The following is a 23,814-nucleotide window of genomic DNA, read 5'->3' as shown; positions in this document are numbered from 1 at the left end:
ACCAACCCATGTTAACTGAATGTTAAAGAGAGCTTAAAAAGCTCAAGACTGCAACCGCCAACTTTGAATTGAATAATAACTCCACTTTGTGCTAGCAATTTGCTATCCTTTATTTATGAAAAACATTTAAATATATATATGTTTATGTATAATATGCAGCTAAAATGATTTACTTAGTTGTGTAGCCTGGAAAACAACCGTGTAAATGATATTTCTTAGTTGTTGTATAAATTGGAACCCAAGGGAATAGTTTGTTCTTATTTGGCAAAATATACGGATCCGTTTCCGCTCTTTCAGTTTGTAGCAGCGTATTTAAGATAGTTGAAACGCTTTAAGTACATATGTTTTATGGTTGACGATCGATGAGAAGATTTCGATTCTCTTATTTAAAATTCACACTCATTCTAAGACTACGCTACGGGGAATATATAAATATATATAGGTGTGTATATTGTAGTTGTTCGTATAGAATAGTGGATAAGTTGCAGGGCTATAGGCCTGCATTATGCTATTGGAATACTTGTCGTGATGACCTCACAGAGCGGCTGTTGCAGCATATTCAATATGCTATATCCATTCTTTTCGACATCCTCGATATAAGTGTAAATTATTGTAGCTAAGTTTGGGATTGTTCTGGAGTGTAAACAGAATGTGATGAAAATAAGCGTTTCGTAACTTGTCATTTGGAATCGGTAGTCCCTTTACTCATCACTCTATAAGCGGTTAAGTAGTAGAAATTGGAACTGGAGATCGCAGATCTAAGCTAAGCTTGAAGATTATCTCAAAACTAAAAAGAAGAAGTAACGTAAAAAATCTCGCTCACACTTTGTGTTAAATTCATCGGATATAAATTGTATCTCTTTCCTTTTATCCCTGCCTAGTCCTCTTAATTTTGGTATCTAGTTGGCTGCATTCGCTGGCTCCTCATCGAAATTCGGGTTGCTCAGGAACGGTATCGAGAAGTCCACCATATTCGGATAGACCAGAAACTTGTTGACAGCCTCGCACAATTTGCTCTCGATGACATTGGTCACGATGGACCAGTCGACGGATTTGTCGCCCACTTGGGGCTTGGTGGATATCCAGAGGCGTGGTGGTCCACGGAAGCTCACCCACACCCGATCCGAGGGCGGCGGGGGCACATTCAGGGTTCCACGGGCCACCAGACCCTTGAGATCTACGCGCAGGGTGATGTTCGCGTTCATGTTCTCCATGGCTCGCTGCACATAGGGCAGCTCGGTGGCATATTGAAATAAATTGGAGGCGGCTATGCGGTCGACAATCTTGAAAATCCGTCGCGCATTTCCGGGTGAATTCTGGAAGAATCTGCAGGGAGTAATATACCTTTAGATAGTGCTCTCAAAAAATCACAAATAATAACTAGTAACTAACTCAGTTCCTGCCGGATTCTCTTGGGCATTTCCCGGCGGTGGGCTCTCGGATTCTGTGGAGGAACCACCCGAGCTCTCGGCATCGCTGTCGTAGATCACGTTCTCCGAGTTCGCATCCGAATGGCTGCGCAAATCCTGCGTCTGCTCCGGCGCCATCGATGTGGTGGGCACATTGTCGGTGGCCATTGGTGACTTGGTCTTGCTGCGTATGCGCAGCAAATTCAGCTTGGTGGTCACGGTTATGTGGGCCAATCCCTCGTAGGTCACATCCGCATCCACCCATAGACCGCGCTCATCCAGCATCGGCTGGGAGACCCGATGACACAGTAACGGGGACTGACCCAAGTAAATATTTGTGATGATCACCTCCTCCATGAAACTGGGCAGCTGTAAGAAAAGTATGGTTAGTGTGGAATAGCTAAATTATCTCAGGCCAAGACTCACCTTAATAGAGTTGAGTTTTTTCTGCAGCACCTCCTTCAGCTTCTCGTGCAGCATGGCATCGTGTAGCCAACTATAAAGACAGCGGCCCAAGAGGACATTGGCCCACACAATGCTGCCGGAGGGACCGAGGAAAAGCGACTGGTCAATGCCCTTCCACAGCTCATCTTCCTGGCGTTTGGCACGGCGAGACTGAAAGTATTATAAATCTTATACTCCTGCTGACTTGACCAAGATCTCCAAAATAATTACAATAAATAGGAAATAAAACTAATGAAAACATACTTTTCTTTGGCGCCGATCAGTTGAAGTTAATGTTCCGACGGAACTTCGGGTAACAGGAATATTGCTCTGATTACAAGCTTTCTACCAAAAGCCAAATTAAAATAACAAATGATAATAAATCAAAACGAAAAGACTAAAAATGAAGAAGGGTTAACAATTCGAATACCTGGTAGACGGCCATGAAACGGACATAATCCGGCGAATTTCTGGCCACATTGGCACTCATGATCATGCCATCGAAGGTATCCTCCTTGGGCGTCTCACACAAGTCCTCCTCGGTCACATTCTCGAATTGACCATCCGGAGTTTGCTGATCGGTTTCATCATTTGCCTTGCCGGTAGACATCTCCTCTTCAGTCTGCCACTGAAAATGGTTTAACATCTGATAATAAGAATTTACTCCAGGATTTTTGAGACATGACTCACCTTCACAGCTCCCATTCCGCTCTTGCCCATCCCACCGACCAGGTGCAATGCTTGTCTGGCGGCGGCCGCCTGAAGGTCAGAATCCTCCACGAAACGGGCCATCGGCACCTGGAGATCTTGTTCGTGAACCATGCCCTTGCTGGCGGCTGTGAAGCGTCGATACCAGTCCTCCTTTTCCCGGTCACATCTGGAGAAGAGCAGGAGACGCACCTCATCGCCGCAGGGAACGGTGATGTCGTTGAGCTCCTTGTCCGGATTCACAGTATTTCGCAGTTGCTGTAACTGTGGATGAAAGAATTATGGATTTTGTACCACCTTTGTATATAGAACTCACATCTGCCTGCATGACCGTGCCAGCAAAGTCCACCAGCTTCTCCTCCTCTCCTCCGCCGGGTGGAGTGGTTCCCGATGATGAAGCAGGTTTGGCTTCCTTGGCATCCTGCTTGACCGTTTGATCCGACTGGCTTTCCACGGAGCTCTGCTCTTCGGGCAAATCCCTAGTGCTCTTAATGATCAGTTGTATGGGATACTTGCGATTATAGAAGCTGAAAGGATATAAAATTAATTAAGAATGAAAAATGTAGAATCCCAGGACCTACCGTTTATTGGCCAGACCCAAAGGCAACAGCTCTATCCGGCAGTCTCTGAGATCATATGAGCGGTGATCCGTGAACAGGATCTTGTGACGATCGATGGGTGGCTCGTTCCACATGCGTCGCTTGGGAATCCGGGCGTTTGTACCCGACATCTTGAGGATACATCCATCCAATCGCACATAAACCGCTCTCGTAAGAGTAAATGAAAACGTATTGGGATCATAGCTATTTATCTCGTTCATCCAGCCGGCATATGTCTTGATCGTCTTGTGTTCCTCGACAGCGGGAATCTCGCAAATGGGCATGATCTTGTAATTGGGAATGGCGAAGGCCACTCGCTCGGGATGCGTCGTGAGCAGAAAGTCCTCGAGCAGCACCCTTAGATGACCGCCACAGCAATCCATCACGGTGAAGAACAAGAGGGTGGCGAAGACGCCGCGCAGGAAGTCGGGCACCGGCAGGATCATCAGCAGGATCAGGAAGAGGGAGAGCAGCACGGGCATGGCGAAGGCCGTGGCACCCTGATGCTTCTCCCGCCACTGGGAAATGCTGAGCATGCTCAGGCTGGATAGGAAACTCTGCCTGCTCTTTTGGGAGTCACGCGTTGAACTCTGCGATTGCTTAAAAGCCAAAGGACTGACGGCCGGCGCCACGGGAAGGGTTAGAGTGGCCCGGGACTCGGCATCTGCTCCTGCATCCAGATCATCCTCCGTTCGTTTCTCATCAGTTTCCTTAGCCGGATCACTCTGCATTGGAGCGGCGGGAATCATATCCTCGAGCACCTCCACGCCCGACTCGATCTCCACGTCCTTGCGGGCCAGCAGAATGCCCCGCTTCTTCACCTTGCCACTCACGATGGCAATCTCCGCCTGCTGGCTGGTGGATGGCTCGCTGCCCGCCTCCACCACGTGACGGCGACGCAAGAATCCTGTACGCACTGTCGTTGGCTGCCCTGTGGCTCCACTGGGACTGACATCCTTCTTGTTCATGGCTGCCGCCGCCTGGTGTTTGGCCTTCACCTTGGATCGAATGTGGGCCAGACCGCGACGCAGACGGGATCGCTCCGAGTGGCCGCCTGTGGCTGCACTGACCGCTCCCAATTCCCCCACGCTGCCCAAACTGATGTTGTCGTGCTGCAGCAGCTCCGCCTCCACGTCCGAATCGGAGTTTTGCCTGTGCTCCTGGTCCAGCGGCAGCTCCTCGCTGATGGATGTGTTCACGGTGAGGCACTCGGTGTCCGAATCGGGATCGTTGCTCCAGCCAGTTGAAGGTGGATCGGCCACTATAATGGGTATCGGTGCCGTCGGGGGAGGCAGCTTGGAGGATTTGATTTCCTCGATGGTTTGGCTAACCTTTCCCTTAATCAGCCGCCAGGTGCCACCGCCACTGCTGCTGTCGCCAGCGGGGACAGCTCCTCCCACGGAGGAGCCTCCTCCTGCGCTGCTAGCTGCCGACAATGCGGATATGAGACTGGGTCCGCTGGAGGTGGGCGATACACCCTCAATGCTGCCGGATCTGAAATTTTGAGTTCGTTTTTGGTTAAATAATTATTTAATCTGGGAGATCCCATTGTTTGCCAAGTCACTTTTGAGTAACTAAACGGAGAAGTGCGAGCAAATCCTTTTCCCCAAAAAGTATGCTACGATTTATGTGTGAAACAAGAGAGCGCGATACCTCGACTATCAGATACCCATTACTCAGGTATAAAGCTTAAGCCTTCTCCCTTACCCAAATTTTGTTAGTGCAAAATTAAAAATGCCGTCTTTCTATTATTCCAGAAAAAGTATTTTATTTATTTGAATGAAGATATATGTTTTTTTTTGCCATTTACGTTTTATTTACTTGTTCCATAACCTGCATTTTTGCCTCAGTGACTGAGAATGTGTGTATGTGAGGGGTGTTGTGTGTGTTATTCCAATTTGATTTTGTCGAATATAAACGCCGAGTTTCGTATTTTCGTTTAGTGTAATGCTTGGGGCGCTTTAGAAAACGACTTTGGTTTTGAATATATTTTGTGTATAATATAATCCTATATGTATATTTCCCTCAATACGGGATTACATATTTGTATTAATTATTTCATATTTGACTTGCTGGAATTAGGGTTTGGTTTTCGTTTATTTCGTTATCCATGTTTGGTTTTCATTTATATATTGCATTGAAGTACTGCTGATATTTCGGTTTGCTATTACAGTTTCAATTTTTTTATTTTGGGGAGAACTTTGCGTATGTGTCTAATATATATTTTAGTTTTGGTATTTCGTCATTGACTTTAATTTCTTTTTATTTTATTTTAGTACATACGTCATAATCTATGGTCTGTTTCGGTTTTCATAACATTCTTTTTTAAACATTTTTTTCTGGTAATTTAATTGAAAACGCTTCAACATCTGGAGCAAAAACACGCATGGAAATCGAAACTGTTTACAATTATTATTTTTAATCAGTGTTTATCCCTTCAGATTGATTTTTCGGGCTTTAGAAAACTACAAATATTTTTATTCTTTTTCCAACTTTAATTTTGTAAAAATTAAAAAATTACGTTTATTGAAAATGACTATAAAATATGGAATATTTCGCTAGTTTGTTTTTATACGCTTCATACAGATTACGTGTCATATATATATTTATTTGATTCACTATATAGTTTTCATTTATGCCAACTGGTTTTTTTGTTTACTATTTATATTGTTTTTTCAGTTATATTTTCACTTGTATAATGCTAAAAAATTATATGCCTTTGCTTGGTTTCTTTTGGTTTTTCTGAATATTTTGCTAAAAGGAATTCATTAGTAAGGGCGCTCAATTTCAGTTTATTCGAAGTTCTAAATATTATATATACATATATATAGACGTAAGTATATGTATAGGCGTATATGTCACTCTGCATTTAGCGCACACGACCAAAGGTAAATTAAAATGGAAGTGCGGGTGCCTAACACTCGCTTTACAGGCTACAATTTTTCAGTATCAATTTGATGTTTTATAAAATTCATTAATTATTTTAAAAGGTACCGAATGTTGTTTTTAATATTCTTTAATAACCTTGTCTTTTGTTGAGTTTATTCTATTTTTCACGACGATCTAAGCTTCGATCCAATTAGCGTAAAATTGAAATTGTTTTCACATCGTTCTGGAGCTCAAGGGGTTGAGGCTAAAAAATTTTCTATTTAAAACGCGTTTGGTTTACTTTCTTTCGCTAGCTACAAAACCATACACTGTACAAAAATTGTGCTATGAAAATACTCAAAAAATAATCAAATTTCTCTCTCCACACCATGAGTTAAGCGTCCAACCCCAAAACGAAGAGTATTTTCAACCTCAGTTGCAAATTTTATTTTATAAGAGCTTTCACTAGCAAAATCAAAATGCCACTTAACTTTGCATAATGCACTACGCCGGGTTTGACTTAAGTGTATTTCTCTATTTATTTTGTTTTATCCGTCATTAGCAATTATTTGAAGCATTTATTTGGGGTTTGTCAAAAATATTCACTTATTTGAGTTTTAATTTTATTAAATTGTACTACGTGTAAATTTCATATATTTATGCAATTGTTTTTATCATATTTTTTTGGTTGGTATAAAAAACACAGATTGACCAATTTGCTGTTTAGATGTTCAGTTAACATATTTAAGTATGTAATAAGTTCGAATTTCAATACTTTCCTTTTCAGAGTCATTCTTATCGTTTAAGTATTTAATTGTATGTACTAACAGTTTTGTGTTTCGTATTATTTCTTGTGTATTACTGTGGTTCAGCTAAGTTAAAAGTTGTATTTATTTACAATGTTATAAAAAAGTACATACAAGATATATATAAAAATAAATAAAACACAATTTACGTTATGTCCGTTTATTAATTTCAAAAACGATTTTTTTTTCATTCTTTTTTCTTTTTTGTTGTATAAAGTGTATATATCAAATATTGTTTTTTTCGTCATATTTTATTAAAAATATGTATATGTATAAAAAGAATAAACAAAGTATAAAAATGTCTCAACGGAGTTGGTTTTTTTAAAACTACCAGGAAACTACTAGCAACTACAAAAGATACAAAAATATATTTAAGAATTAGGCATACAAATTTTCATTGTCATAATCGGTATAACAACAGGATCCATATAAAAATCAACATAAACATTTATCTATAACAAGATTCTCTATAAAACTAAAATTGTCAATCCGACTTCTATCCGTAATTCAAGCTCAGAAGCAGGATAAATTAAATGTCTTTGCTTAATTATTTTACCTTTTTGGAATAATCGGGGAAACAAAATAAAACAGAATATAAACAAAACAGATTGCTTATAGATATAATATTATATAGCACGCTACACAAGTTTCCAGATTCCTACGCCGTTAGCAGCAAAAACATTGAGCGGTTTGCCGTAAAGAGTTTTCATCTCTATCAACTTTTTGGTATAGTAAAATATTTGTTTGATAAGTTACTTCTTTTATAGCACATTTAAAGTTTTTTGGTTTTTTTCAACATTTTCATCAAGTTTTCGTTAAACAGGTAAAGTATAAAGTATATGTTATATAAAAGTATAAAAATCTATAAAATATTAAATTTTACTACGTTTAAAAAACACCATCATTACGCACAGTTATCGATAGCCATTGACCGATCGCCGTTTACCGCTAACCGATTACCGTTTCCGTTTCGTGTTTGCTTTGTAACAGATTTTGCCTTTTTAAAGACTAGCATTTAATTACTTTGAAAGTTTTAGAACAACGCGTTTGCTTACATATTTGCACAAATTGTTTAACACTACATAGAGCAGGCTGCTGTATTGATATAATATTTAATTGGGCTTGTTGGTTTTCGTTTTGTGTAGATTCTTTCGCTTTTAATACACGTTACATATTTCGGTAAGTATTTAAAAATAAAAAATTTTAAAACGAAAACAAACGAACGCTCCGAGTCCTCTAATTAATTTGTTTTGCAGTTTTAAAAATATATATGTAGTATATATATGATACATATTCATTAGTTCATTGTAATATAAAAATTCTAGAAAAATTGCTATAAACTTGTTTTTCTTTGAAAGTGCCACGCGATCAACTTGAGTTACAACTTTGCATGACTTGAATTTCGTTTTGCTTTTTTTGGTTGTCTTGTAAAGAAAGCGCGAGCAAAAATTTGCTAATAGATTTGACTATCGTTTAATAATATACCATTGAAGTCCAAAGCGACTTGGCCTTTCACGTTTTTGGTTTATCAATTTAAATTAGATCTTTAGTACTTTTGTTGGTAGTATAGAAAAAATATCGTATTGTTTGCATGCACCGTAGCAAATTTTGTCTCGTCCCTTAACGCGTATAATTTACAAAATAATTTTGCTCGTTTTACATTTTGATAATTTTCCGTAAGTATTGCCCTAAGTCTAGATATTCCATTTGATTTTTTCATAGGATTCTGGGGGAGAGAACCAAACGCGAACTTCAAGCACCGTTCGCATGTCAAAAAATGCATGCCAATTAGTTGAAAGTTGGGGAACCATTGGGGATCGGTAATATTTGACTACTTTGGTAATACGATTGCAATTATCTTGTATACTTTATGTTTGTACAGATACATATCTTTTTTTTAAGTTGTTTATATATTTGGTATTTAATAATACGCTTGAATCGTTTACGAAATAGTATTGCACATAAGTTGTATATATTTAAATTTCCTTTAGATGTTTTAGCATGTCTATTTATCTTCGCATTTTTGGTTTTCTCTTTTTGTCTTCAGTTATTTGGACTAAACTAACTTCTGAATAATCATAAGAGTAATAAAAAAAAGTTTATACAAAAAGTTTCTATATAAAAAGTTGTCTAATACAAGTATTCATAGTGTTAATAGATGTATGTCGAATATAAAAATTGTTTTTACATTACAGATATATATTTGCATTAATATATACGTTCTTCCGCATCTTCGGGAGATTAGCCCTCTGTCCCTTAGTTAGCAACACGCCGTAAATTAAATAACGAAAAACAATTGGTAAATAAATAAGGCAAAATATGACATTTAACACGATTGCAGTCAAAATCATAAATAAATCATAATACTGAACACAAGCAATTTGACTGTTTCTCTAGTTTTTAGTTATTATAATATTTTTTTATTATTTTATGCGAAGCCAAATGGCAACAAATGCAAATAAAACTTTCAGTGTAAGTGTGTTGTGGTTAGTGTACGTACGTGTGTGTGTGAGAGTCGACTAGATTAAAATTAAAAATGAGCCGTATTAGGAAAGAAAAAACCTTTCGCAGAGTGTGGGGATCTAACATATTGATTAGTGTGAATTAACATCGATTTATCGCTTTAACTAGTTTCCATTCGTAAGCATTACACAAACGAAGGCATGTGAAAATCGTAGGAAAAGCCACCTATTGGCAGGACTTGTAAGGAGTTTACAAATGTTTTGTGTTTATCGAATGTTTTCGTGTTTTATATAAGCTCTTTACGATTTTCACATACCCAAATTAAGTATTGAGTTAGCAAGAATTAGCAGAGCGTGTTGGAAAAGAAATCGCATATATTGGACAAAGAATATATACGATTCTCGAAAGTATTAACAATAGTCTAATGGGAAAAAAAGTATATGGATTATCAATAGTAATTTGCTGAGCCACATAATGAATTGTATATAGATATGATATGATTAACTGATCTCTCACCGAGACACTAAATGTGGCGTAAGAAATAGCTTGCATAAAAATGTCTGACATTCCGCATATTGTCTTTTTGAAAGTCTTTTGTAAGAATTTTATAAATTGATCTAATTGGGGAGGGGGGGTTGTTAAAAACCGATGAGTTTTTGATTTTGTCACAATTTAGGAACTTAAGGACAGCCCCTGCCCACTCGAGCAAAAAGCCTTTCGAGAGAGGGATAGCAGCTCACTAGTAATTTTAGGACTAGCCTCGATTGGCATACAAGATGGCTCCTAGGTTAGCTAGTTACAAAAAATGGTTATCATATTATCATATAGGGGGAACGATTCATAGGCCTTTTGCGAGGATTTTGGCTGACTACGAGGAAGTAAATATTCCTTTTTTTTTGTTTGTGTTTTTTGTGAGATTAAATGGCATCTTTAGATTCCCCCTTAACAAAAAAAACGAAAAAAAAAATTGCTATAAAAATAAAGTACAAAAAATACTGTGCAGGCATCGAACGCAAAACAAAACTAAAATTTCGGTTGTACAAATATAGAACTAGAAGAGCAAAACAAAACTGATTGCCGAATAAATAAGGACTAAAACTATGTTGCTTTCTGAGGGCTTTCGTTTCTCGTTTCTAGACTCTGGCGGCTGTTTTAAGTTCAGCCCCCGGCTATATTGCACCTTGCCCTTTGGGATTGGGCAATTGTCTTTTGCTTCTGAGTGTATCCGCGTGTGTGTGTGTGTGGTGTATGTTTGTGGGTTGTGTCTCTCTAATGATAATTTACTAGATTCTTCGCCGTAGATCCGGCTTCTCCTGCAACTCCAACTCCAACTCCTCCTGATCCCGATTCCGATTCCGTGATGATTCTGGGCACTGCCAGCGCTGCGTTCAACAACCTGTGTCGTTGCTCCCTCTGTTGGCGTCTCTCGTCGTGCAGCGCGGCCTACCAGCGCCGCCGTTAACACCAGCGAAAGGGCACCGCACGCGGCCGGTCGGCTCCCTCCTTGACCAGCGGCTTGTGGTACTCGCGTCCCGGCCGCGAATGGATGACGGCCCAGCAGTGTTCGCAATAGTACTGCAGACAGGTGACATTGGCGCAGAAGAAGGGAGCGAATTTGCCACCGCAGCGCTGCCCCTCGCACTCATCGCACATCTGATCGTCGAGAACATAGGGCTTCACCTCCACCCGCTTGTCTATGTCGCCATGCTGCAGCTGCACAAACCGCGCCGAGATGGCTGCAATATAGCTCTGCTGATTCGAGAAGGCCACGCGGCCAGCACCCTTGGGATACTTCAACTCTGGATCTGTGTCGATCCCAGCATAGCACACACCTCCATACAATCTATCCATAATCATGGCCAGCTCGAAGGCCTTCAGTGGACGCGGCACTCCGCCCACGAAGACTGTCTTCCGCGGATCCAGCGACATGGTGGCATCCAGCACATAGTCCGCATCGGCCAGGCGCCAGGGACGAATCTGCACAGCCTTGTCCTTGATCGTCGGCGACGAGACGCACAGATAGAGCTTGTCCTCGTCGGTGATGCACGAATCGATCAGCTGCTGGACGCTGCTCTCGTCCTGGAACAGCAGGAAGGCATAGCCCTTGGGCGGGAAGTACGACTTGGACTCGGCCTTGTGCGGCCAATCGACGACCAGTGGGCCGAAGCGCCGGAACGAAGTGGTAATCTCATCCTCATCGATGTCCGGCGGCAGGCCGCCTACGAATACCTTCCGGGAGAAGCGGGCCGTGCCATCGCCCACATTTCCTCCATTCCCGCCCTGAATCGGTGAGTGTGGCGAGTGGGGCGAGAGACGCGATGGGGAGCCCATCTTGAGGGCATTTAGATAGACCGAGGGATCATTTCCGCTGGCCGCAATGGCCATGGCATCGGCCTCGCTCAAATGCTTCGGTCCGCCCATCACACGCATCCTGTCCTGCATCAGAGCCATGCTGTCGCCTTGGCCATTACCACCATTTCCGCCGCCCAGCGACATGCCGCGCATGTAGTCGCTCAGCGAGTTGTCCATGCCGCCGTGATGCATCTGTCCGTTGGACGCCATCATGTTGTTGTAGCTGTTGCCCAGATAGGGGGCATCTCCGCCGCCGGTTGCCCCGGCGGAGATCATGCCACCAGATCCACCGCCACCACCACCACCTCCGTTGCCAATCGATAGCGTTGGTATGTTCATGTGCCCACTGCCCATGCCGTCCATGTGCGGATTGCCATAGAGAGCTGTCGGGGAGTTGCCCTTGATGGGGAACGATATGCTGCGTCGGTACTTGGGCGATACACCCGACATCTGGGGCGGAATGGGCGAGATGCCGCCGCTGCTGCAGCCCGCCTGGGAGCCGTTGTACGGTGATCCACCTCCTCCTCCTCCTCCGCCCGGCGACGAGGGGCTATGTGATCCTCCGCCCTCGCGGAGCTGCTGCTGCTGATGGTGATGGTGGTGCAGGGCACTCAGATTCGGCGACAATTGCTGCTGGAGCTGCTGATGTTGCTGGTGTTGCTGTTGGTGTTGCTGCTGCTGATGATTATGCTGCTGATGTTGCTGCTGCTGGTGGAGCTGGGGCGGCTTGTTGAGATTGAGATTCGGCAGGCCGCCGCAACTGCAGGAAGAAGGGACAACAAGATGAAGAGGCTTTTACAACATTGGCAATTTTTAGTGGATGATTTTTGGGCTGATATTTGTGATTCTGATTGATTCAGGTCTGTATACTTTTTGCATTACGATTACGAGAAAAAGGAGCAATTTGTTCAAGGATTTGCTTCGGATTCGGTTTAAGTCTAGGTACATAATGCAATTAGTTTGGTGTACGCTTAACCCATTGCCGCCCCGGCGTTCGAAAAAATGAAAAGTATTGCAAACAAAAACATTGAATAACTAATAAGGTATTTTTTTTACGGGATATGTGAAATCGGCGTCGTTAAACTTACAAAAAGTTAACTATCTTGTTATACATTATCACGGACACTCACATTCACACACAGAAATTTTGAGAAAACGTTTTGACGAAATGTGAACTAGAAATGTTATAAATTTACGTGTCCCGGCGACAGATCAGCAATACTACATTATTCACAAAGCCTACTTCTCTACTAACTTGACTAGACTATTTCTTTGACACTAAATTCTAAGGTTCTATTATCGAAATATCTAAGAAAATATTTTTATTTAGTTTTGATTTATTTTGGAAGTATTATTTTCCAATTAAATTTTTTTATAATTTTAGTAATTCTTACTGATATCCTAATTCTTGTTTTTATAGTTCCCTAAACCATCCGAGCTAACTAAATCTCTATAAAACCTAAATTGCTCCTTTTTAACTTTTAACTTTATGCTCGACGCTTCATTGGTATTATTTGTTATATATATCATTTTCTCGATATTTGTTGTTGTTGTTGGCGGTTGTGGTGTAGGATTGCTGTTGCTGTGGTAAATGGTGTGGGTGGCATTTGGTGGTATTTTTTTGGTGGTGGTGGTGGAACGAGTATTGTTTTTGGTGGTTTCTTTTTTTTGTAGTGGCTTGGTTCTTTGGCGACACATCCAATCAAAATGAAAATTTCAAGTTACGCTGGCGCTTTTTGTGGTTTATTTCTGTTTTTGGCGAAGGTTTAGCTTTTTATCTTTTGGAAGAGGCGCAGTTATAGAGGCACAGCAGCTGAGTATATATTTTGTGGATTAGTTAGTTCGGTTCGGTTAGCACTGTGCCCGGTTATTCTTTTTATTTTGATGATTTTCAATACGAAAGGGAAAATCCAACACTTTTCATATGGCACAACAAATAGTTTCAAGGCAGTTGTAAAAATTTGCCCAGTATACAAAAACGACAACCGAAAAAAGGGACATTTTTCTAGGGGAACAACAAAATTGAAAAGTAACCAACCAAAAAAAAGTCGCGCGGCACAGTGGGCGGCAAGGGGTTAGTACGAGTACGAGTACACATGTATGCTAATAGAAAACTAAACTAGTTCAAATGTGTATCAATTCGTTACGTTTATGTTTGTTGTTGCTGTTGTTGCTGCTGTTGCTCTTGGCCAATATTTGTGTATGTGAGTGTTGTTGCTTTCGACACGTTCATGCTAATTGATTGGACCAAATGCAGTGCATGCCCAACTGTAAGGCCGCCGAGACATGAAATTGCATGGAAATTTTTAATTTAAAACGTCGCCGGCGAGACAACTTGCTTTAGAGAGGGGGTGGGGGAGACTTGAGGGGGTGGGGAAATGCAGGAAGCAGGTTTGTGGGTGGTTTAGGGTGGCTCCTGCAGGCCGATGTTGCTGCTGTGTCTTGATGTTGCTGCTGTTGCAGATGATGCTGCTGATGATGATGATGAAATGTGTGTATAACAAACATGTAGAAACGTGTACAAGTGTAAATAGATAAAAAGCAGCAACAACATGCAGGAGGGGGTGGCTAGGTGGGTGGTTAACTGAGTGGTGGTAGTCTGAAACCGAATGATAAGGGCACGCGTAACAAGAGCAACGGAAAGGCAGCGACAACGACAACGACAACAACAACAAGAAGCAAAAGTGGGGGTTTTGGGGTGATAACTACACCAGGCAGTGTTGAAAAATGCAATTATAAAATGCAATTAGCCCTCGGAAACTTAATTAAAAAGGCAACGGAAATGAATACAGAGTGCTGTTGCTGCGAAAACGAGGCGACACAAAATAGTCAAGACTGATTGATGGCCAAATTGAAAGGCGGACAGCCAAGTGGTCTTTAAGAACCCCCTCTCCCTCCCCATATAGTATATAGTACTATAGCACTACCGACGTGTATGTGCATACGATATCAGCTCACGAAAATCAATAAACCGAATCAGGCGCAATGACGTCAAATGGGAGGAGGTGGTGGCAATAGCTTCTCAGGTAGCAAAATCCCAGCTAGACTTGCTTTTTAATATTTAAAACCGAGAGAGAGAAATGGGGAAAAGCCGCAAATGGAAATGGAGAGCAGACAACAAAAATACAAAACTTGAGCGGAACGTGGTGCTCGGTGATGTTGATGTCCCGTTGACGACAAACCCACCCCCTTAAAAACCCACCGCCCATTCGGCCAGACGGGGCGGCACTTGAGCTGAAAGTTGCAGACGGGCATAGGCAACAAAAAAATAAAAAAGAAAAATTAAAAAAAAACGTACACACAAACATATATATGTTGCATGTTGCAAGGCAGCATAAACAAAGCGCACCCACCACCGCTGCTGATTCAGATCCTTTAGCTAGTGCACTCCACAGATGCTCCACTCCAAGCAGCAGCAACAACAACAGCAACAGCAACAAATGCAGTCGGTGACAAAAGCAACAAAAGCGCAGACCGTCGGCCGGGCAAGTTTACGGCCATTGGCAGAGGCGGCTGCAGCCGGAGTGCATTAAAAATGCACAAGTGGCGCAGGATATATATCTACACATATATATGCGCATAAACAAAATCAAAGTCACAAAACTGCAGCCAAGTAATTCGTTGTAGGGTCAACGGTCAACGAACCCGTGGACAAAAAAAAGTTTCAACGGCAATTAGGCTTCAGGAAGAAGAGGTAGCCTCATTTGTAATATATTTTATTATAAATTATGAAAACTAATCTGGAAAAGATTATAGGGGACCAGATCTGTAACAAGTGCATGCTCAATGAAAATTAATAAATCATTTTAGAAATTAAGCATGACCTTATAAAACCAAGGACTGTAATCGGTAATTTTAGAATGGGCTTCATAACCGCAAAAACTGGCAATTCTTATTTAAAAAATTATTTACTTTTTCTTCATTCACTTAGATACTTATTTACATGGTTTTAAACTTTGTTTGCTCTTAAACAAAAGTTCTCAAAACTAAAAAAGTTTATAAAAATGCAGAATTTTATTAAGAAGTTCCAAAGTTGAAAGACCCCTATGAAAAAAATCCCCAGGATTCCCTCGAAGAACAATCAATCTTCTGAGAAAAAGTCCCCTGGAAATCCCTCGAAGAACAATTCGAGCTTGCCTTCTTCAAATGAGTCACTGTACAAATGGCTTGAATGCATGCATTTCCGATGTGTTGTGTGGGTTTAAGTTTAACTAGGCATATGTCGTATGTGGGGTATGTATTAACTGGCATGACGCATATGTAGCAACAACAACAACAACAATTATGTTACGGCGGTTTTTTTAACTACACATTTGGACTGTTAGTGTACACACAACTCACACACATTATCCCCCCAGGAAAGTGTGTCTAAATTTTGAAGTAAGACAATTTGGCACTCACCTTTTGCGATTAAAGAAACCACCGGCTTGCATGAAATTATTGCGCAGAGTTACTTCGTCGTTCTGTGATCATCATCATCAGAGTCGTCATTATCATTATATTTTAGTGGCAGTCGTCGTCATTGGATGAAAAGATGAAAAGAGAAGAACATTTTGCAACAGTGAGTAATAGTGCCAAATGTATTTTGCAATCGCGAGCAGCACATCTGTTGCAAATTTTGGCAAGTGCTCTGTGTTTTGCGGCAACGGGTCGCATACCTATGCCGCCCCGAACCACCGAAATAGCCACAATTTGAATGACAAACACACACGCGACGATCGCTGGCATCCGAAAGCCAAATTGGGCTGCTAAAAAGTGAAACTGCATAGAAATCAAAAGATAAGTGTTCCACTAATTTGGCCAGGCGAATGCTAAATGCTAATTGGCAACCGACCGACCCACCGAACTACCGACGATCAGCGAACGAATGCGGCGCGTTCTGTACAATTTATGTTTAATTGCGACAAACTTGGACTCGCGACGGATGGAAATGAATCATAATTTGTGGCGGCCCGTTTCGATAAAAGATAAAAGGCAGGGGAGGCGCGCACGGGACGGAAAGTAAACAAAGTATCATGTTCACTGCCAACCGCACTAGATTAGAAATATTCAATTCTAGCTGGGCTGTTTTGCAACCAATAAGTTACTTTCAAAATTTATAGCAAAGTATACATATGAAAAAGGTCCTGCGATATTTGCTCAGTACATTAAAGTTTCTTTCTAAAAATAAATTGTCTTTCTAAAAATAATCTTTTATTCTAAATGTATTTTTATACGGCTTTAATTCGTTTCTCGCTCAGAGTCACTTTATATTTCCTTCTATTTGTTATCATAATTACTTGAGTTATTATTAGATGTGACTAAGATAGTATAATCCTCCTTAAATAAATTAAATATTATAAGAGACCAAATCGATTGAGAAGTTCTAGGTTTTAAATCATTCCTGCGTATCCTGGAATATTTGCTCATTACACATAAAAGTTTACCTATCTCTTAAAAAATTAATCTTCGATCGGCTTTTATTGTAAGTCGTTAAAATGTTTTTACTCTCCTCTTTGTAAAGGCAAGATAATAAAAATATGTTTAAAGCTATTAGCCATAAATAATTTCTAAAATAAATAAAATTACTTCAGTTAATTTAAATATGTTAAAAATTTTAAACCGTAAATAATTTTTAAAATAGATAAATTTACTTCAGTTATTATTAGATGTGACTAAGCTAGCACTTTGACTTAAGAAAGTATCTCTATTTGTATTAGTGAATACAGCTCAACATGTTTGTAATAGGCATAGTGAATCCCCCTTAGTAACCAAGTATGGAAAATCTAAAGCAAAGCTAATTCAGAAATATCTCAAGGACAACAACCTCCTATATTTTATGGCATCTTTTAATTCAGAAACTTACGCCGAAGAGGGACGCGGATCCGCCCTGCATCTGAGGCTGCGAAGGACTGCTGGAGAGGGAGTCACAGGCGCCCACGACCAGGCCGGTGTTGAGTCCCAGGCCGTTGTTCTTCATCCCGAGGAGATTCGAGGTGGGCGAGGCGTCGCCGCCGCCACTCGCTCCGCCACTTGGACTGTGCTTGCTGTGATGGAAGGACTGCAGGATGTCGTCCAGGGACTCCTCGTTGGCGTTGAATCGCACCGTGATGGGTGTGCTGCTGCTCAGGCCAGGTGGCGACTTGGGAGCACCGGAGAGAATGCCACCGACCGCATTGCCCGACGATGTGGGCGATGTGGCTGCGGATGCGGATGTCGAGCCGGACAGGTTGCTGTTGCTGCCGCTAGCACTGCTGGTGGCACTGTTGGCTGTTAGGAAATGCAAAATGCGGGTTTAGTTGACATCAATCGAAAAAAATTCAGGGTGCAAGGGGAATTTTTGGAATTTTGGGGACACCCTTAATCAGACCAATTTTAAGTCACATAATTAGTATCTACTCTTTTAAAATGTAAAATAATTTAAGCAATACCCTTACATTATATTAAAATACCGATTATATAAAAATTGATTGTAAATCCATTTCGATATATTTTATAACAAATTGTACTGCATTGTATCTTTTACAATACGAATTATATTGAAATTGATAAAACATTTTTATCGATTAGAGCAACGTTAAGGTTTCTTATCATAATTGACTTTAACTTAATATTTCTTATCAGTTTACTTTGCTATTAATAAATATTTTTATACAATAATACCCCTTTTGGGACTCACGTATATTTGAAACCCCTTGAAATTCATATTAAAATCTATCCTTTTGGTAATTAGTATTCTTAATCATTTGACATTGATATGAAAGAGACTATTTTGACTTCAGAACTTGAAACGTGCAAACTGGCACTGATATATTTTGTATCTCGTGTGAGTGACACCAGGGGATTTCCATTTGAGTAAGTCAAATTCCGATGAGACCTCTTCCGTGATTCCCACATATTTGATTGCGAGTGTGGACACTTACCCTTTGGTAACTTGAGCGAGTCCATGGTGCCCGCACCAACGCTTTCGACGGCTGCACTTGGGCGGCTCCGCTGCGCCTCAGTTCCGCTGCTGCCCTAGATGACCTGTGCCCGGGAAATGTGAGAAAATGGAGCATGTGTAAATTGGAATCGTGGTGGAGTCGCAGGCGGAATTCGAGTGTCCGAAACATCAATCAGCGGGCACATGAAAAGGTAGTGAAAGAGAAAGGAGAATTGTTAGATGGGCTATAGACTATATAAGCTGGCCATGGCCAGAAGACAGGCGATATGTTGATCATATTTTTGCCTGAACACTTGCTGTTTTCGAAATGTCAACGTCATGCGTTCGAGCCCCTCTCCTCCCCCGCCACACCCCTTTTCCCAATGCTATCGCAGCACTAGACCAGCACGTAATTGCGTTTAAAAATAAATAAATCGTACGGGGGAAAAGCGAAAAAGCAGCAGTGGCAGCAACAACAAAGCAGCAGCAACAGCAGCAATAGCTATTTGACATTAATTTTTATTTTCCTATTTTTAAAACCCTTAATACATTTTTGCCGCTGACCGTTTGGCCGATTGTCGCCAGCTCATCAGATAATCATTTCACGAAATGTTTTTTTCCCGAAAAAGTTGCCATTTAATGTTGAACGTAAAATGTTCTGCCAAATTGCAGCTTTAATAATAAAGAAGTTGCAATGAGCTTTGAAAGAAATTAGGTCAAAGCAGCAATTAAAAGTAACTACATGTTTGTGAATAAATGGGTCAAAGTCAAGGCATTTAATTTGAACTAAAATAGTTTTAAAGAAATATTAAAATTAAAATTATATTTAAAAAAATAGGTAATAAAATATCCATTTAGAACCTAATGTTTAGACCAATAACAGTTAGATTTGAAATGGGTTTATCGATAAGCAACAAAGAGGGCAATGGTAATTGCGTTCCAATCCGACGGATCTATTTTTATGGCCAACAACAAAGTCACTATCTTTTCACGTTCCCCTTTATATCGGGCTAACAACGAAAAGGCCACGATAAAATGGGTCATAAAATGTGCAGTGCGTGTTGTGTTTTGTGGGAACGACAACATCAAAATGAAAAGGAAGAAAAATACAATGGAACCGAACCGAACAGCAATCAATCATATTATTGATAAAAAGAAACTTGGCAAGCGACAGCACCGAAATAACAAATAAACAAGTGCTATTCTAAACTTTTGCTTTTCGTATTTTCAGCATGAGTAATAAATGTGTATAGATATGGCCTGATAATGGGGTAGTGAGTTCTAAATTTGTAGCGCTATTCAAGTGAAAACCCGCCTGGTGGGGGATTACAATTGATCGCTTTTCCAATTACAAAAGCCACCCCCGGGGGCAAACAGTTTTCAGAGCCCGCTGTTCCCGATGTCGGTCAAATATGCTACCCATTTTGCATATAATATATACAGTATATATGCACTGGACGAAATGGGTATAATTTATCTCGGAGTTTTTATAAACATATTTTTACAGCATTCTAAAGAGATTAAACAACAAAAATCGAATTTATTGATTAAAAACATTATTGGCGCTGCTTAAATCTCAAATAAAAAACTTCTCCAAAAAAGGTTGTAGACAATGAGATACTGGCCCTTTTGTAAAATGTGGCACACCTTTAAGACGTTATAGATTTTTATCAAAAACAGTCATAAGTATAGTACTTCATAGTCTATTTTTACATTTCTGACATTTGTCACATTTATAAAATAGCTGTTATTAATAATTGACATAATTTAGATAGGGAAATAAGTATTTACTAACAAGATCCTCAGAACCTCTATTTTCAAATATACGACTAAGATATAGATTATTCAAATTTTCTTCTGTGTACTAAAATATCCAATTTCCAAAGCTTTTCGTCCGTCCCTGGACACGCACTTCATTTTGGGCTGAGCGACCGGAAAACGTCTATTGTTCGGAAAAAAGGGGGAGGCCAGTGGGCAGGGGCTCTTAATTAGTTAAATGCAGAGACAACGAAATCGCTGTGCCAATGAAATGGCTCACTCGGGCATGAAAAACCAACCGCAGGTGCCCCACACTTTCGGACTTTTCCAGTTTGAACAGCCAGCCAGCCCCTGTGGCAAAAGGAAAATAAAACGGGCATAATCAATACATAATTTTGCCCTACAAACGAGACGAGAACGACCCCCAAAAAATAGCCGAAGAAGAAACGACGACGACGACGCGTAGCAATAACAAAAACAGCAAAGACAGTAACGCCCCCATGGTGCACACACACATACACACACTACGAAACGACGAACACACGCACACTTGAAAAGTAAACAAGTGTAATGTGCCGCCAAAAGCACAGACTGCTTGGCTCAGCCTCAAAAAGGGGGCTGAATTGGGGATGGGGCATTTTAGGGGTATATTCAGGGGCTTCCCAGTCACGAGATGCACGAAAGGATAATAGCAGGATTTTTAAAAGCATTTCAGGGTATCAAAGAGTACATTGCACAGCAAATTACTAAGCAATTTGATTATTATTTAAATAAACCAAGCTTAAATTTTTTTTATATGTTTCTATAAGAGAAAAAAAATGTATGGAAAACATTTCTTAAAATTATTTGTAGATTTTGATTCTTTTTCCACTTTTGAAATAATAGTTTAAATGGAAAACTTCTATTGAAACTAACTTTATTTGCCTGGAATTTAATTATACAAATTTGGACTTATGAAAGTTCAGTTGCATTCCATATATGTCATGTATCTAAGTTTTAAATGTTTTGTTCTAACTGCAATCCTATCTGAGTTAGGACTTACTTTATAATGGTATTTATAAACACTTTTTAAAAAATATTTTAAATGTTTTTTACAAACTTTTTACTGAGTGGAGGTAGTAACCTCTTTTCAATGTATCTGATTAAAGCAGCGGTCGGCACACACATACGATGACATTTTGTTTTATATATGTGTGAGTAAATTGCACTGGGCAGCTCATTGATGTGTGTACAGACTGCTGTTTTACAGTGTCCGTGAGGGGCAGCGGATGAGCAGAGCAATTCCCTATGCTCACTTAATAGGACGCTGCCGACCGCTGGATTAAAGTCGCAAATAAAGTAGCTCCGAATATAAAAATGCTAGTCTTGCTGGGTGGTAATGCTTTAAAGTGAGCCGAAAAAAACCCCATTAAAAAACTACCCCTGAATGTGGCCAAGTGTTAAGTTAAAAACCAGTTATTATACCTGCCACCCCCAAAATCCGCGACTTTGTTTACCAACTCGAGAACTCAAGAACTGAGAAAATGAGAAAAGTTGAAGAGCAGCTCATCTCTAACTGAGATGCATTTGTATCTTTATCTGTACCTTACGAGTGTGTGGGCAAACAAATTTGGTTGAAAAACTCTTGGCAAATGAAGTTTGTTTTTGTTTGTTATGCTACTGCTGTTTTTTCATTCCACCCCACCCCACCACCCCCGAACTTTATCTTTATTATGCTTTGTGTGCACTTCTATTATCACGTCTGCAATTAGAGCCAAAGTAACTGGGCCAAGTTGCAGCTTTCAGCCAGCTTTTCTCGCGCTTGCTTCACGGGGTTGGAGATTTTTTAGGGGTTTATTGCGGCGTTTGCTTTGCTCCACCGATTCGTTGCCGTATTTGCCAGTTGCCCCAGTTCCAATTGGTTACGTACACACTCTCGCACACTCGCACACACAGCACACACTCGCACATAATATACACACGCGCTAACGGTAGATAATGCCAGCCCTGGATGAAAACTGGGGCAAATAAGTCAGAATTTTAAATAGGATTTTTGACAGGTGCACTGCACAGCGGAAAACTAACCTTTTTCTGCGTTTTTCTATATTTTTTGTTTGGTTTTTTTCGTCGTCGAATGCCGAGAGCAGGCGCACGAAGGTGGAAAACACGACGAAAACTTTCAGGTGCAAGTTTTTCACTGCGCCAGTGTGCGTGTTACATTTCCGGGGGTGCACACTCACACACACGCACGGCACAGCCTGTGACGTAGGAAAATTCCTTTGCACTCGGTTCTCTACTTCCGATTAACGGTAATTCTCTTAGCACAGCACTAAAACACTATTTCCACTGGCAATTTGATTAGAAAACGATAAAAACTATTTACACTAAACGCCTTTCGATTGAAAATATTTTGAAATTCTTATAAAAAAAGACGGGGGCCCTCGCGTGATTTTCTTTTCCTGATTTTCCCGAGCTGCGGTCCCTTCCGCTCGTCAGCAACGACTGTGATACTAAAAGTTTTCACTGCTGCCCGCTTTTCCGCGAAGCTGCCGTTCGCCTACTTTTCCCGACGACGCACGACGAAAAATCAATCATTCTCGCTTGTTTTGCTTTCGTGCGGTGTTTCGTGCTGTGTGCTTTTCGCCCGCCCGCCCCCTTTTCCAACCCCCTTACAACAACAGCTGCTCTGGACGCTGCAGTGGCGACGGCGCAGTGTTGCCATGTAATGCCTGTCAATCGATATATCGATAACTTTACATGTCACTCGTAATTAGCTAGGAAAATAAATAATGCCCTCGAAATGCTGTAACAATTAAGTTAAGCACTGCAATTAAGCGTAATTAAGCATGACAGGGCATTACATAAAGCGATTTGATATCTGGCAACGACACAGCTGTTTTCTTAGAAGAGAAACAAAAAAAGCACACACACAAGCGAATTACATAAATCTGCATTACTTACAATAACAAAACAGCTCCACCGATCCAATTTGTTTATCTCCGCGTTCTTTTGGCACCTGCCCACCTACACACACACACACGACGCACGCACACTCACCGACACACGAGCTGCGAATTTGTTATTGTCTTTTGTTGTCCTCTTTGCGATGCGTTCCGTTTTTGGCCAAAGTTTTCAGTTGAATTACACAAAAACACCGTCTTAGAAAATGCGAACCACAAAATATACGCGCACACAGTGTCTTGCTCGTTTACTATATACTTTACAAAAATATGTTCATTTTTTTGTTATTTTTTTTTCGTGTGTGATATTTTCTACAAATTTTTCTACCGAGAGAACGAAAGCTAATCAGACAAGCACACGGACGAGACTCAGAATTTCATCGAAATTCGTCGCCTGCTGCGCGGCAGAGCTTATTATTTCTGAAGTGTTTCGACTGCGGGATACCCTTTACAAGATGATGTGCACAATGATGGTGTTTAAATGCTCTGAGCGAAGGATATAACCTATCTTACCTTTTTATTATTTCATTTTGTCTTATTTTGGGAGTATAACTTTATTTAATAACA

The 23,814-nt window shown here is 40.7% G+C and overlaps 1 protein-coding gene across 6 annotated transcripts; it reads right to left on the bottom strand.

The window, feature by feature from the left end:
- Window positions 1-129: 129 nt before the first annotated feature.
- On the bottom strand, window positions 130-23,624 carry LOC108059304 (translational regulator orb2). Of its 6 annotated transcripts, none has more exons than XM_070214521.1 (12): window positions 23,345-23,624; window positions 18,552-18,654; window positions 17,495-17,898; window positions 16,051-16,112; window positions 3,143-4,654; window positions 2,878-3,088; window positions 2,544-2,825; window positions 2,284-2,481; window positions 2,118-2,198; window positions 1,836-2,024; window positions 1,393-1,778; window positions 130-1,326 (listed from the first exon to the last, which is right to left on the bottom strand). In XM_070214521.1, exons 2-12 carry the CDS (start codon window positions 18,574-18,576, stop codon window positions 900-902), a joined length of 3,777 nt encoding a protein of 1,258 aa, XP_070070622.1. In that variant the 5' UTR covers window positions 18,577-18,654; window positions 23,345-23,624; the 3' UTR covers window positions 130-899. The 6 variants fall into 6 exon arrangements, with proteins under 6 accessions (XP_070070622.1, XP_016999991.2, XP_070070621.1 ...); XM_017144502.3 differs by lacking the exon at window positions 23,345-23,624 and adding an exon at window positions 22,373-22,894; XM_070214520.1 differs by having other exon boundaries at window positions 131-1,326; window positions 23,249-23,622.
- Between the last annotated feature and the right edge of the window lie 190 nt (window positions 23,625-23,814).

Source organism: Drosophila takahashii, chromosome 3L (assembly GCF_030179915.1).
Source record: "Drosophila takahashii strain IR98-3 E-12201 chromosome 3L, DtakHiC1v2, whole genome shotgun sequence".
NCBI classification, from domain to species: Eukaryota; Metazoa; Arthropoda; class Insecta; order Diptera; family Drosophilidae; genus Drosophila; species Drosophila takahashii.
This window is presented reverse-complemented; position numbering and strand designations above follow the sequence as displayed.

Bases quoted from the DNA above. Each gene is read 5' to 3' on its own strand.
- LOC108059304 (XM_070214521.1), bottom strand. From the start codon at position 18,576: ATGGACTCGCTCAAGTTACCAAAGG. The intron at 17,899-18,551 runs GTAAGTGTCCAC...ATTTCCTAACAG, and splicing joins CTCGCTCAAGTTACCAAAGG to CCAACAGTGCCACCAGCAGT. The intron at 2,025-2,117 runs GTATGTTTTCAT...TAATACTTTCAG, and splicing joins CTGATCGGCGCCAAAGAAAA to TCTCGCCGTGCCAAACGCCA.